The following is a 13,910-nucleotide window of genomic DNA, read 5'->3' as shown; positions in this document are numbered from 1 at the left end:
TGAATACTTATATTAAAAAAATAAATCTAAAATGCTGTTTTTGCCATTTTTGTCATTGTGGAGTATTATGTGTAGATTGGTGGGAAAAATTTAATTGAATTGATTTTAGAATAAGTCTGTAACAAAAAGAGTTGGAAAGCGTGAATGTGTCTGAAAACATTCTGAATGCACTGTAAATATTAACTACAATCTATAGATTGTAGTTAATAAATGAACAATGCTTGTTCTTATTATTCTTGTTGTTCTTCTTCTTCTAGACAGGGGAGTCTAGGGAAATTTACCACTTTCACTACACCACGTGGCCTGACTTTGGTGTCCCAGAATCCCCTGGCTCCTTCCTCCAATTCCTCTTCAAGGTGCGAGAGTCAGGCTCGTTGGGTCCGGAACACGGTCCGTCTGTGGTCCACTGCAGCGCCGGGATTGGCCGTTCAGGGACCTTCTCCTTAGTGGACACCTGTCTGGTTCTGGTAAGAATGGGCTCAACGCATCCCAGTATTCAAATATTAGCACATGTTGTAAATGGACTGTATTGTTCTCTATTTAAAAGATTGTATAATACAATCACAACAAGTCCCTATTGTCCACCACCATGCCTACCTCGTTTCGTCTCTTAAAAATAAACATTTGTATTCATTTTTTTCTCAAAATTGAAGATAGCTGAACCACCAATTTTGTAATAAAGGTTTATTCATAACGCATCATAAGTCGCAAGTTTATCATTCGATAGAATAATTTTGAGTTGTACTACTTGTTAATGTGTAGCCTGGTTAGCTCAATTTGGCTAACAATATGAGCCGCACTCCCTTCTTCCGTTGTATTTTGGGAATGTTTGCATTTTTTTTAATAACATGCAAACACTTTAATGTGTTGTGCAGTTGGCCAAGAGAAAGGATCCGTCCTTGGTAGACATTCAGCAGGTCCTGCTGGACATGAGGGAGTACCGCATGGGCCTGATCCAGACTCCAGACCAGCTCCGCTTCTCCTACATGGCTGTGATCGAGGGAGCCAAGCTGATCCTGAAGGATGACCACACACAGGTAATTCAAACCATTGGCACCCGGAACTTTTACCCTCCATCATGTTGTTACGCAAGCAGATTGTCCATGTCCCCTTCAGTAACACAATATGAAGTCACCAGTATTTCACTGGCAGGCCATGGTGTCATCTTATCCCCTCCAAAAACAAGAGTTGTCTGGAGACAAAGCGGACAGCCTTTGTTTTGACGCTCCTCATACAGTTTCCCTCTGTGTCGCATCTACTCTCAACAGAACAAGGGAAGAGTAACATTCAAAGAGAACTTGGAGCCAGACCTGCCCCTTTCTCATTCTCCGCCACCACCCCCCAGACCTCACTTGGACAACAGGCCTAATGGACAGCCGGGAGCTGTGCTCCGGACAGATCCTGCCTCAGGGGACGAAATATCGCAGGGGGAGCACGCCAGCACCCTCACCCAAGAACACGGCATGGAGGACAATTCTGGACAGTATGTAGCACAGACAAATGCGTCTCGGCTGTGCGTCATGGCCACAGTTTGACGAACACGTAGGGACTGTGAAACAGGTTCTATTTACAGCAGTTCCCCTCCCTTTTTTTTTTTTAGTTCATTTTATTTTGTACCTTTGAACCAGGCATATCAGACCAGGGACACGTTGTGGAAGTCCCACAATCGCTTTTCCAACAACACATCAACTTGTCTTTACTGTATTTGTAACCTGGTGAAATCGTCCCTAAAGTAGGACGAAGTAGTACGTTAGCAGGAAACCTATTCTTTCAGTATTTAGCTAAAAAAAGAGTGTTGGTGGCAGTAGGACTTTTCAAAAACTGTGGACAGAAGAATACTTATTTGCAGAATGTACACAGATGTACAAACGGATGTACCCATCTGTTTGAACTGTCACGCTAGATGCATTGAGTTCATTGCCATACTAATGATGTGATTACTGAGAGCAGAAACAAAACATTTTTTTTAGCAGAATGTATACAATGCCATTTTCACCATTGACAAACTTGTCACAGAACGCACAATAATAATAATAAGTTGTGGATACTCAATGAGATCCGATGGACTACAGTGTCGGCACCTGCTGTTGCATTATGTTGCAGCTCCTCCGCTTTTCTAGCCCTCTTGTTGTTTCATATTCCAGCTGACAACTTCTCCTCATTCCTTTCAGCCTGCGGAAGAGGTATCGCGACAAGAGGGTCGCCTGCACTGCGCAAAAGGTCCAGCAGATGAAACAGAGACTGGCCGACTCAGAGAGGAACAGAGAACAGTGGCTCTACTGGAGGCCCATTCTGCTTAATGTGGGTGCTGGAGCAGCCTTGGCTGTAGGCCTGCTGATGTGCTGGATGTTCTCCCAGTAAAACAAAAAAAAAACACCTCTTTTTCAGTCTAGGCTGACTCTTTATTTTGCACATGTACCTCGGATTAGGTACTCTTCTTCTTTAAAGTAGATTATTTAGATGGTAATATGTGCATATCTGTGGGTATTTATTTCTTATTAAAAAGAAATGCAGGGGCACTAGATCAAAAAAGTGTGTTCCATGTAAGATCTTAAACAAAGAAAAACTAGTGACATCTCAGGATGTTGGTGCCAGCACGACGATTTGAAATTATTTCTGTCACTATTGATGAATGTACTGTATCAAAAAAATGGAAGAAAACAAATGTTGTGGGTGGGGGAGGGGGTGGCTTGCCATAGAAAGAAGCCGAATATTCCAACAATTTTATTTTTGCATCCTTTATTTGTAAGGTCAGGTGTCTACATTTTCGCATTTCAAACGGTTTGCGCTGACGTGATCCTACATTAATGTACCTACCACAAGGCATGTAGGATGCAGAAGAGACTCCAAAGAATAGAGGACAAGAGAGCTTTTTTTCTGTGTTTCAATGTTTTCCAAAGCATCGCTCGTTCTTCCATCTTCGTCTACAGGGCATGCCAATGTGACATGGAAATCTATCTATCGATTTAGATCTTTTTGTTTGTTTTCTATCTTGGGTATGCTTTTTTTTTTTTTTTTTTTGTAGGTTTTAGTTCCGAAGGGAAATCGCCAAGCCATAACGTCTCTTGCTACTACACGTTTATTCTTTGTATTTTCGGGGAAGGCTTAAATTTTCACGTGGATTGTAAGCCATCTGGTTGATTGTCAGCTTTGTGTATTTGCCTACTGGTTGGGTGAATGTGTGCATTTTCAGGTTTTCACAATATTATCGAATGGGGGGGGGGGTCCTTTCCATTTTCCATTTTCCATTTTTAACCCACGACACAACCTTCAGACAACTTGACGGGGAACAGCTGTTGTACCTTGGTCTCTCCGCAGCACAGAGCACTTTCTTTGTGATATTGTAATTTTTTAATTTTTTTTAAGAAATAAGTTCATAGTCCTAAAAAGATTTGTAATAAACCAACTGGGCCCAAAATGGCAAACTAATATCTGTGGTGCAAAATCCAGAGTTTCGTCAAATGTTAATGATTTCCAACTAAGCCGCAAACAGGAAAATCTGCATGGAGTTTCCTAGTTGGTATACATTTGAATTTGCCTTGAAGTGAGTACCATGACCAATGTCTCTAAATTAGCCCTGTGAAGAACCGTGTGCGGGTGTCATCCAGGCTGAAGAGAATATGATTTTATTTATTTTTTGTCATTGAACTATTTACAGGAATTGGATATGATACCATGCAAGTTGTATCAAAGTGGATTGGATTGTAAACCTTTTATTTTTTCACTCCTTGAGATGGAATAATCACTTGTACTAAAGACACTGAATATTAACCCCATATCAGATATGTTTTACGACACCATTTCATTTTTTTTTAAACAAACATTCCATTCATAATTATTTTGTCCCCCACACATCTCTCTCTCTCACACACACACACACACACACACACACACACACACACACACACACACACACACACACACACACAATTTAGAAGAGTTTTGTTGACTGCTGAGGTTGTAGTGAGAGCATGACAGAAAAGTAAACAAAACATGAACTACTTCTCAAATTAAATGTTATTTGGATTTTGCTTGGACTCCCTTTCATTTAAAGCAGATTTTAGGGTGATCCTCCTAAATGTGTTCTTGACCTGTATTTTGACAATGACCTACTGTAAGCCACTCGAATCAATACAAGAAATGGAAGGGAAGGGAGCGGGGGGGACTGTCCTTTCAGTATGAATTCCAGTAACCGATTCAATATTTTACGAATAGGCCTTTTCTCGACTGTGGTCATTTAATTTTCCCCTTGCCTCTGGGTCAGACTGAAGTATGTGTAGCAGGATGAAAATCTTTGTTCAGCACTGAAAGGACATTGATCATTTTGTAGATTCTCCTTATGCACTACAAACAAAGTGTTTACATTGATCTCTTTACACTGTGTAAACAGTGCAAGAATGTGTTTGAAATTGCGGTCAAATTTTATCTTATGAAGACAAAAGATGTTTGTGACTGAGTTATTTATGGATTGTGAAGTCATTCGACCATGGGACAAAACTAAATCCCTCTAAAATGTGAAATGAAGTGTATTTTGGCACAAATGTTCCAACTCAAATTACATTAAGAATGGAAAACCTCTTTTCCATAAACACAGAATTGAAATATTTAATGGAAGCGCGTGTATACACACACGATTTCGTATATAAAAAAACAATCAATTTTCTAGTGATTTCTAGCGTCAATATCTACAATACATACTTTAAATACTTTGGAAATAAATATATGCGGAGGGGAAAAAACGGATTACTATTCTTACCAACTAGGACACTACAAATGGGGCCTTTGTCAAAAGTCGCAGCTCGCTGACGATTTCAGTATCGCTGATAAAACGCCTGGGGGGGGTTGTATTTTATTTTATAGTTTTATATATTTTTTGTAGTGCCGTTTAAAATTGATCGATATTATGCGCAAGTTAAATATTTGGCTTTTATTTTTGGTGTTACTCAATTTGTACAACAAAAAACAAGATCAGGCATCGACTTGGTCGCATTCCCGCTTCCTTTTCCGCCACAGTTAATATAAATGTTTTGACAAGGCTTTGCAATGCGCATGTAGCTAGCCCTTCACCAACTATACAGTATTAAAAAGAAACACCGTGTAGAAAAATGCACACATTAATGGTTTCTGTGTCGCTTGTTTTGTTGTACTTAAACACGAGGACTAGACAATAACTTAACAATGCCTTTGCCTCCAGAGAAAGCGTCTGATCTGAAGCAAATGATTCACAATCATTTAATGAAGGTAAGCTAATTTAAGCCGTTTAGCATGTCACGTTTTTTAATTTATTTTATCTCACTGTACTGTATATACACAGTACTTAATTTTAATGGTCTCTTTTTTTAGACGCGGAGCTAAGCTAAGTTATAACAATTGCCCTAACTACATGAGCGTTAACGTGCAACGTGATGGTTACAGCCACTACAAGTGGATTGAATGAACTCAACACCTTTTCTTTTATACCCCACTCTGGATGTCAGATGGATACCCATGATAGGATCAGAGAAGTGCTGGCGGAGACAGTGAAGAGTGTTGTGGGTCCTGGGCCCCGAGCTCTCTCCCAGGACTATTACCTCGAGGCTCTGCGACGCAGGGGTATCATAGAGGATGTCATGGGGGACCTACACCGTATCCAGGTTTTAATCTCGACATGGACAAGTGTTATTCATTTGTTGACTTAAATATAACATTTCAAATGAAACATTGCCTTACTTGTTATGGTGATATGTTTTGTCACTCTAAAATTCACCAATTGCCCTGTATATAAGGCAGTTAGTGTTGGTTTTAACTTTACAGGTGTTGCAGAAAGACCCAGGAAAACAATGTCCCACAAAGCCCACTTCTCAGTTCTCTAAGAAAGACCTGGGTCAGTTAAAAAAAAAATAAAAAAAATAAAAAAAATAATTACAGATACAAATGATTAATAACTACTAAAGCCCCAATAATTCCCTTAAAGAAAAACAATGATAGTTCTCTTTTTCTCCCTCAGCCCACACTGACCCATCCCAGTGCAATCTTCATCTACAACTGCTAGGTGGTAAGGCCTTTCTGGAGCACCTCCGCGAACCTGAGCCCCTACCAGGACAGGTGTGTTCTACCTTCACTCTCTACCTGCACTTCCGTGACCAGAGATTCTGCTCAAAACCCGTTCCCTGCGCTTGCGAGCCAGATCTGCAAGAGGATTTCCTCTTAGAAGTCCACAGAGATGGTATGGTTATCTTAATTTTTCTGTTCCTTTTTTTTAGGTTGTCGTTAGGGCAAGACATTTATGAAAATATCAGGACCAATAACTTCCATGCCAATTCCCTAAACAATATTTTCTTTGATACCTATTATATTTTGTTTTGACTACTATTGCTAAATGAGATGTTATATGCTGTTTTAAAGTATTTAAACAAAAAGTTTTGCTGCCTTGCTCAAGCAAGAGACTTCTTAATACATTCGCTGTTCAAACAATTTAGTCTTATGCATGGCTTAGGATACTGGAGAGATACGAGTTGGATATCGAAATGCGGCATCAAAAGCTAGAGAATTAAAAAATCAATAAAAATAAAAAACTTCATAGTGTTTATTCAATTCATTCTGTGCCATAAAGTCATTGAGTCTTGATGCCTGGCATCACACACATCCATCGTCTGACCCTCATCGCTGGTCAGACGACGATGGGCGCATGTTTTTGAGGGGGTCCTTACTGACGTGAGGTGGAGGAAACCCCATGTGAGCACGGGGGGTTGTTCTCACCTCACGGGGAGAACATGCAAACCCCAGCATATACTCCACCAGATAATTCAGGCCATCTACAATTTTGTGTATTTCTTTGATTAAAAAAAAATGTTTTTTAAACTTTTCTTTGAGGTTCCAAAATGGCCGACCCCACCGCCATGCTATCCATCTGCGATCCAGTCCACTTGGTCCTAATAAAGATGGACACCTCCAGTGAGACGACCTTGGTTTCGTCCTATTTCCTAGATTGGAGGACAGTCCTCGGCACACCCAACGGGAAGACCTGCCTCTCCGTGGAGTTACTGGGAGTTGGTGAGAATAACAAATTATATTCAAACCGAATGAGAGATTGGTTGTCCTCAATCTTAAATAAGAGAATAGTTAAGGTATCGATCAGTACCATTAATGATGAATGTCCGATGATACCCTACCTGAATCACAAAGTATTTACTGGGAAATATATATTAGGTCAATAACATCCTAATTTCTGAAAATAATTAACATGATACGAGCACAACATAAACATGCCTAAAGTGTCTGTGTCAAAAAGCTTTTGGAAAGCTGTGATAAACACCCCATTAACTGCCAGCAAACCGTTTGAGGTAGCACGTCGCTGCTGTGTGCCGTAAGTTAATGCGGGAAAAACAAGCTTTGAAGGAAGTTTCCATTATTATTATTGTTATTTATTTATTTATTTATTTATTTTTACCTGTGGTTTCAGCATGCTGGGCATATGGCAGAGTATTTGTATGCAATTGCATTTAGGACAGAGTTAGTCTGCAAGTGGAGTTCAACTTCTCAACCTACAATACCACTTTTTATTCATTCTTTAATCATTAAGAACTGCTTGCGACAACTCTGTCCTTTGGATGACAAGAGCCCAGCTTTTTGTTACAAAAAACCACCACCAACCTCTTTGGAGAACAATCTTACCATGTTTTGGTCTTTAAACAACTAATCACTACTCCAAGAGGGGAAGAATTATTACGGTTGAGACAAATAAACATAGAACCAAACAACAACATGGACATGGTCAAACAAACATAGAAACGTCAGATGACATGAATAGACAAAACATAGTTTAAGTCCAGGAAAACTGGAACAGCAATTTGGCACATGGCCTCTTCCTGTCATAGTAATGGCAGTAAATGAGGGAGGAAAGGAGAGGGTTGTAACCAATGGTACCGGCCTTCAAGGCTGTAGATAAAACTGCACCCATCTACCTCCAAATGCTGGTCAGACCACAAGCCCCAGCGCAACTACTACGCTCCACTACCTCAACTGGCCAGCTGGTACCGCCATCGTTAAGAGCAAACAGTGCTCACTCAGCGAAGTTTCGACTCTTCTCTGTTCTGGCGCCTCAGTGGTGGAACGAGCTCCCGGCCAACGTCAGAATAGCGGAGTCACTCACTACTTTCTGCAAGAGACTCAAGAACCACCTGTTCAAACTTCACCTGACCTTAACCCATCCCTTACACACGTCCACAATTACACACACACACACACACACACACACACTTTCACGCACTGTAGCAGCCACCATGCTCAAATGAGAGCCTGAAACTAGTTTTTTTAAATATTTACTACTACATCGACTGTGATATGTTGTGGTTTCTCTTTCTCGAGCCAGATATACTTATTGTAAGTCGCTTTGGACAAAAGCGTCTGCTAAATGCCATAAATAAGTAAATAAATAAAATAAATAAATAACCAGGAGGGTGCTGGGGCTTGTTCAAAGCAGGTGCGTTCGTGCGTGCGTGCGTGCGTGCGTGCGTGCGTGCGTGCGTGCGTGCGTGCGTGCGTGCGTGCGTGCGTGCGTGCGTGCGTGTGTGTGTGTGTGAGTGAGATGTGTCAACCAGTGAGTGTACGGGACTCGTCCCAATTGGTTCTGGTGAATGAGGTCTGTGTTCGTATCGTAACGGCCCCATAGCCACCCCTGAGTCCCGCGGCCATATAGACACCCCATGACCACAGGATAGCCCCCAAGCATCCTGCCCTACAGCCACAGAACACCCCCCAGCCCCCAGAGAAGCCGGAATACCGTGGGGCAACGCCCGAGCCCGGCCCCAAGGAGCATAAACCAGTCCCAGAGAGTATGAGTAGACCCTGCACCCCTGAGGCTCAAACATACAACCCTCCCCCACGTGCAGGCACAAGGCGCAGAACCCGGGCCGCGGACACCAACAGACTGACACCCCGCCCCACCCATGGGGCCCCCAACAATGCCCTGCTCTACCGCAACCGGCCAGAGACCCCATCCAGCCGCATGCCCCGAGGGGAGAATGGGTTATCTCCTCTCCTGAGTGTCATGGCTCACTCGATATAACCTGTCCCTAATCACCGAAAAGCGCATCAATATGCCATTGACTTTAACTAACCCCTCAAAGAGGGTCGTCTCGCGACTGCTCCAGCGGAAAATTGTCGATAGGAAAGGTCAAGAGGACCGAGGAAGAACCCACTTGTGATTCCGCTGCCCCTGCACCCGTCGAGGCCAACGCCCACCCCTCAATTACCGCGCGCCATGCAACACTCACATTTCCCTACGAACCGTGAATGCACTCCCCTAGCCCCCCTCATTGATCAATGCGTCAAACCCTGGCCAATCCGTGCCCAAAATCAGGGAGTGCGACAGGCAGGAACTAACCACAGCCTGTACCCTATGCTTTTATTCATTGTAACTAAATCAGGGAGTGCGACAGGCAGGAACTAACCACAGCCTGTACCCTATGCTTTTATTCATTGTAACTAAATCAGGGAGTGCGACAGGCAGGAACTAACCACAGCCTGTACCCTATGCTTTTATTCATTGTAACTAATTTGGAGCTGGACCATCAAATACGTATGAACATGCTCATGCACACAATGAACCTCCACCTGCAACGCCTCCACCAAAGCACTGGGTTAAACCAGGCATTGCTGGACCATCGTCTGCAAACAGCCAGACTCCAGCAAATCCTGATGTCTACCCCCTTGTAGCCTTAGTGGTACTTGGTAGGCCCCTTCCCGACCGGGGTTGGGGTCCAGCGGGCCGGTGACCTGGACCACTTGGCAGAGTTCCATCTGGGGGCAGTCCTGGTGGTCACGGCCGGGGCGCTCGCACCCTTGCTCAGACATCTGTGAAGCTCCCTGATTTTCCCTCGGCAGCACCGTCCTGGGAACTGACGAGGGATAGGGGCTTGGCGGCAGATTCAAGGCCGCAGGAAAAGGAGCCTTGCTGTTGTCTGCAGTCGGTGCTTGACCACGCCCCTTCTTCCACAATACAGAATTATCAGAATAACCAGGGCATGTCCAGCTTCTTGTTAATCTCATCCAAGAAACTAACCTCCACACCGGTGGGGATTAGATCGTCTGTATCTGTAGCGTAGTCTGAGTCACTTTGGATTTGCGTAATATGTTTTTTTTTTTTTTTTTCTTTTTTTTTTTTTTTTGCTACTTGCTTTGTTACCTTGTCTGAGTTGGAGCAGATTGTCAGTGTTTTACTTCATGGAGCTGGGCCCTGCCATGTTGGATCTGTACTCACTTCCGTGTTCTCGCGAGATCACAGCATGCTTGCGTCACCATTCCCTCAACTAGACAATAAGTTCTTCAACATGACAATACGTTTGTTCCTTAGTTTGCTTCTTCACTGTGTGTGTGTGTGTGTGTTTGTGTGTGTGTGTGTGTGTGTGTGTGTGTGTGTGGTGTGTGTGTGAGAACAGGAAGTGAGTGTAAAGTACCTGCTGGTGTGCTGAATATCAGTCTGGAGCTCTACCCTCCCCTGAAGGCAAGCCTGAATGTTGACGTCATCACAACGCAGGTTAGGTGTATCTTTCGTGGTCATTCCAAATTTTGAATATAATTTTGTAGGTGCAAGTGAGGCGAAGTAGTGATTAGTGACGCTTATTCGATAATTACTGATCATTCATTGAATTCAGCGGCATGGACAAACTCCAGTTTGACTGAAGAATTTCACAGGCTCGGCGTGATATATTGCCTTCATTGTTCCATTGTGCAAAATATGGCCTTCGGTCGGCGCTAAACATGTGGCGTTTCATTTTAAAGCAACACTATGTAACTTTTCTACCTTAAAATAACAGCTACAAAATAATTTTGATGGTACACTGATTTGTAATTTGGAGAATGGCATCTCTCATTCGCAGAACGCCCCTTCTTGCCATATGTAACTTCTGTGCGGGTATGAAACCACGGGAAAAGTGCGTTATGCTTTACAGCACTATGCTACTTGCTTGATGTTTTGCTCGAGTAATTATTTTTCTTTTTTTGCCTGCTCCCTCTTCCTCCCCAACGGCGGGGGCAAGACGGGCCAGTGGTGCACCCGCACGTGCCGGCCCTCACTTTCATTCCACGGGTTTGTTTCACACTCTGACTCACGTGTGGGGCCGATCTGCCAGGCTGAGCATATCTGGCACCTACACTGGTAGCAGGGGGCCCAGTCTTGACCCCCCCACCATCTCTCCTGGGAGTGTGGGAGGTACTAGGTGTACATGATAATTGTCTTTGTTACATAGTCTGTTTTTAAAACGTGACCGATGAGGTTAAAATTTGTCCAGTAAAATAAATTATCTTTGGACACTAGAGTTCTACGACAGTATTGAAAAGTGCAACTGCACTCAAACTGTAGGGGTGCCAAATACCAAAAGTTATATAGTGCTGCTCTAAAGTATACGTTTCCTAGTGACGCATCTGCCTTTTCAAATTTTCTGTGTTGTTGCAAATTGTAAGCATGGGGGCTGTTTAACATCCATCATGGTTTATTAGTTAACGAGGGTCCTTTTTAACACTTCCTGTCCAGCAATCGTTGGAGCGCCATAGGATGGCGGAGAAGGAGAGGTTGTTCCTGGTTTATGCCAAGCAATGGTGGAGGGAGTTCCTGGAAATCCGTCCATCACACCAGTCAAAACTGGTCAAGATCTTCGCACAGGTTTGCAGTGCACTTGGGTATCCGGCATTTAACCCATTCACACTATTAGAAGAAAAAGGCTCTTGTATACTTCATGCAAGATCGAAATTGCCAGACTTGCAGAGCCAATATGGCAGTTTTGTGAGTGGCCGGTGAATATCCTTACCCAGATATGGCGATCGACTCTCTCAGAAGTAGTCTAAATTGTCGCACACTGCCCCCAAATGCATCATCGGCTGGTCAACAATTGGTCAACAATCTCACATGACTGGTCACATTTATTACGTACTTGCGGTAGGTCCACTTTCTGTCAACTAGGTCACAGAAGCTGTGACCTGCAGTAGTAAGTTATTTTCCTACTTTTTCCTACTCTTTCCATTTTTCAAAAAACAAAAAAAAATGCAAATGAAAACTTTCGGAACAAGTCTTGCCGAGATAGCACCCGTTTTTTGTCATCGCTCAACTGAGTGCAAACTCATCTGCTCCCCCTTATGTGGAGCCGGTTGCGTAGAGTACACCGGCCTTTGATCGAAACGCTTCGAACACCAGAATTTGCACAGTCATTTGTTTTCGATTGCGGATGAAGTACACAGGAGCCTTTAGTCACAGGCAATGGCAGCAGTCATTTCTTTCTTTATTATTTTCGGTGCATGTCCTTTTGTTTATCCAGGAACTCTATAGCAACAAATGGAAAATTAGGAAATTGTTGTGTTTTGTACCATTCAATTTAGCATTGATTCTTTCAAAGACCATTTTTTGGCACAAAATAAAAATCCTCATCAAAGATCACAGATGTAAATGGTAGCGGGACACAGCATTGCAAGTAAACACTGAAATCTGCTCGGCACACCACACAATTTTCATGTTTTGCTATTGGCAGCTGACTTTTCGTTGAGTGCTCTTGTTTGTTTTTACAGGGCTTGTTTGTTTTTTTTTACAAATTGTGTGTGTGTGTGTGTGTGTGTGTGTGTGTGTGTGTGTGTGTGTGTGTGTGTGTGTGTGTGTGTGTGTGTGTGTGTGTGTGTGTGTGTGTGTGTGTGTGTGTGTGTGTGTGTGTGTGTGTGTGTGTGTGACAGGATGAGAATGGTGTCAACAGGCCAGTGTGCTCCTATGTGCGGGTTCTCCGTGCAGGCCGGCTCCTGGAGAGCCCCCGGCAGGCAGCGCGTTTTGTTAGCCTGCTGGCCCATGGGAAGGCTCCCCGGGTAGGAGGTGGAGCCAAGCAAGAACAGTGGTGCTCGCTGCTGGCTTTTCTTTGTAGAGGCAAGGTAGGGACAGAAGCTTAAATGTTGAAATTCAGCCTCAAATGCTTGAGAATATTTCCAGACTCAATAGTTTTTGATGCGATTTGTTCAACTCCATAATCAAATGTAAATTTCACACCCATCTCTTCTACAACTCTGAATTATTAGGGCCATTCTGGTCTCTAATGAGGGACATTAGGCTGTTATTTGTGAAACTGAGGCAAACGGCTTATGTCCTGTTCAGTCTACACAATATTTGCCCGTATCCGGTTGTCCCAGACAAATCTCTGAGGTCGGGACAAAATGCTCCACATCGGCACCTCTCACAGGGCACCCTCCTCACCGCCACTCATTAAGTTTGAACGTGTGTGTGTGTGTGTGTGTGTGTGTGTGTGTGTGTGTGTGTGTGCGTGTGCGTGTGCGCGCGTGTTACTGAAATCCATCAACACAATACCATACATCTACTCGGTATTCAAACTACATCCCTCCCAATACGCAGTTGTACTATATTTTCCGTCGAGGCATAACTCTGCTTTGCTGAGGTAACGTGGGAAGTGGGGGAGTTATAATGAAGCACAACATTTGATCGTAATGTTAACATACACGACTCACAAAAAGTTAGGGATATTCGGCTTTCGGGTGAAATTTCAGGATGAACCTAAATGCACTATGACCTTTACAGGTGAACTTAATTTGAACTTTTGAATGCACATGTCCAACTGTTCTTTTTTTTTAACCTGTGCTGTCAGCATGCTGGGCATACAACACATGAGTATTTATATGCCGTTTGCATCCAGGACATAGTCTGCAAGAGGAGTTCAAGTTCTCAACCTGCAATGCAACTCTTTATTAATTCTTAAATCATCAAGAACTTCTGCAATAACTCTGTCCTGTGGATGACCTGTAGAATGACAAGAGCACAGTTTTGGTTATGGAGAGCCACATGTCCAACTGTTCAATGTTTCAGTTCTTTTTGCACAACTTGCTGTTCTATAACAAGGAGCTGAACGGCAAAATTCCCAGCACACAATCAAACACCTTGTCAGGTG

General features: G+C 43.2%; 2 protein-coding genes across 4 annotated transcripts in view; both read left to right on the top strand.

Annotated features, from left to right (window-relative positions):
- Positions 1-3,991, top strand: part of ptpn2a (protein tyrosine phosphatase non-receptor type 2a) — a 37,132-nt gene extending 33,141 nt beyond the window's left edge. For both annotated transcript variants that reach the window (XM_080006090.1, XM_080006089.1), the window contains 4 exons: positions 258-467; positions 876-1,037; positions 1,269-1,483; positions 2,172-3,991. In XM_080006090.1, the coding sequence (XP_079862216.1) occupies positions 258-467; positions 876-1,037; positions 1,269-1,483; positions 2,172-2,361 (777 nt within the window). In that variant the 3' untranslated portion in view covers positions 2,362-3,991. The remainder of the gene's footprint in view (positions 1-257; positions 468-875; positions 1,038-1,268; positions 1,484-2,171) is intronic.
- A 1,082-nt stretch (positions 3,992-5,073) lies between these two features.
- cep76 (centrosomal protein 76) overlaps positions 5,074-13,910 on the top strand; it is a 48,557-nt gene continuing 39,720 nt past the window's right edge. The window contains exons 1-8 of one of the 2 annotated variants that reach the window (XM_080005139.1): positions 5,074-5,241; positions 5,478-5,633; positions 5,794-5,863; positions 5,987-6,205; positions 6,967-7,032; positions 10,419-10,516; positions 11,513-11,641; positions 12,697-12,885. In XM_080005139.1, coding sequence (XP_079861265.1) covers positions 5,179-5,241; positions 5,478-5,633; positions 5,794-5,863; positions 5,987-6,205; positions 6,967-7,032; positions 10,419-10,516; positions 11,513-11,641; positions 12,697-12,885 — 990 coding nt within the window. In that variant the 5' untranslated portion in view covers positions 5,074-5,178. Of the gene's footprint in view, positions 5,242-5,477; positions 5,634-5,793; positions 5,864-5,986; positions 6,206-6,852; positions 7,033-10,418; positions 10,517-11,512; positions 11,642-12,696; positions 12,886-13,910 lie in introns of both variants that reach the window. The other variant, XM_080005138.1, reaches the window with a different exon arrangement.

Source organism: Zeus faber (assembly GCF_960531495.2).
Source record: "Zeus faber genome assembly, chromosome: 8".
Lineage (NCBI taxonomy): Eukaryota > Metazoa > Chordata > Actinopteri > Zeiformes > Zeidae > Zeus > Zeus faber.
The sequence above is the reverse complement of the archived record's forward strand: the minus strand, read 5'-3'. Positions and strand labels throughout refer to the sequence as shown.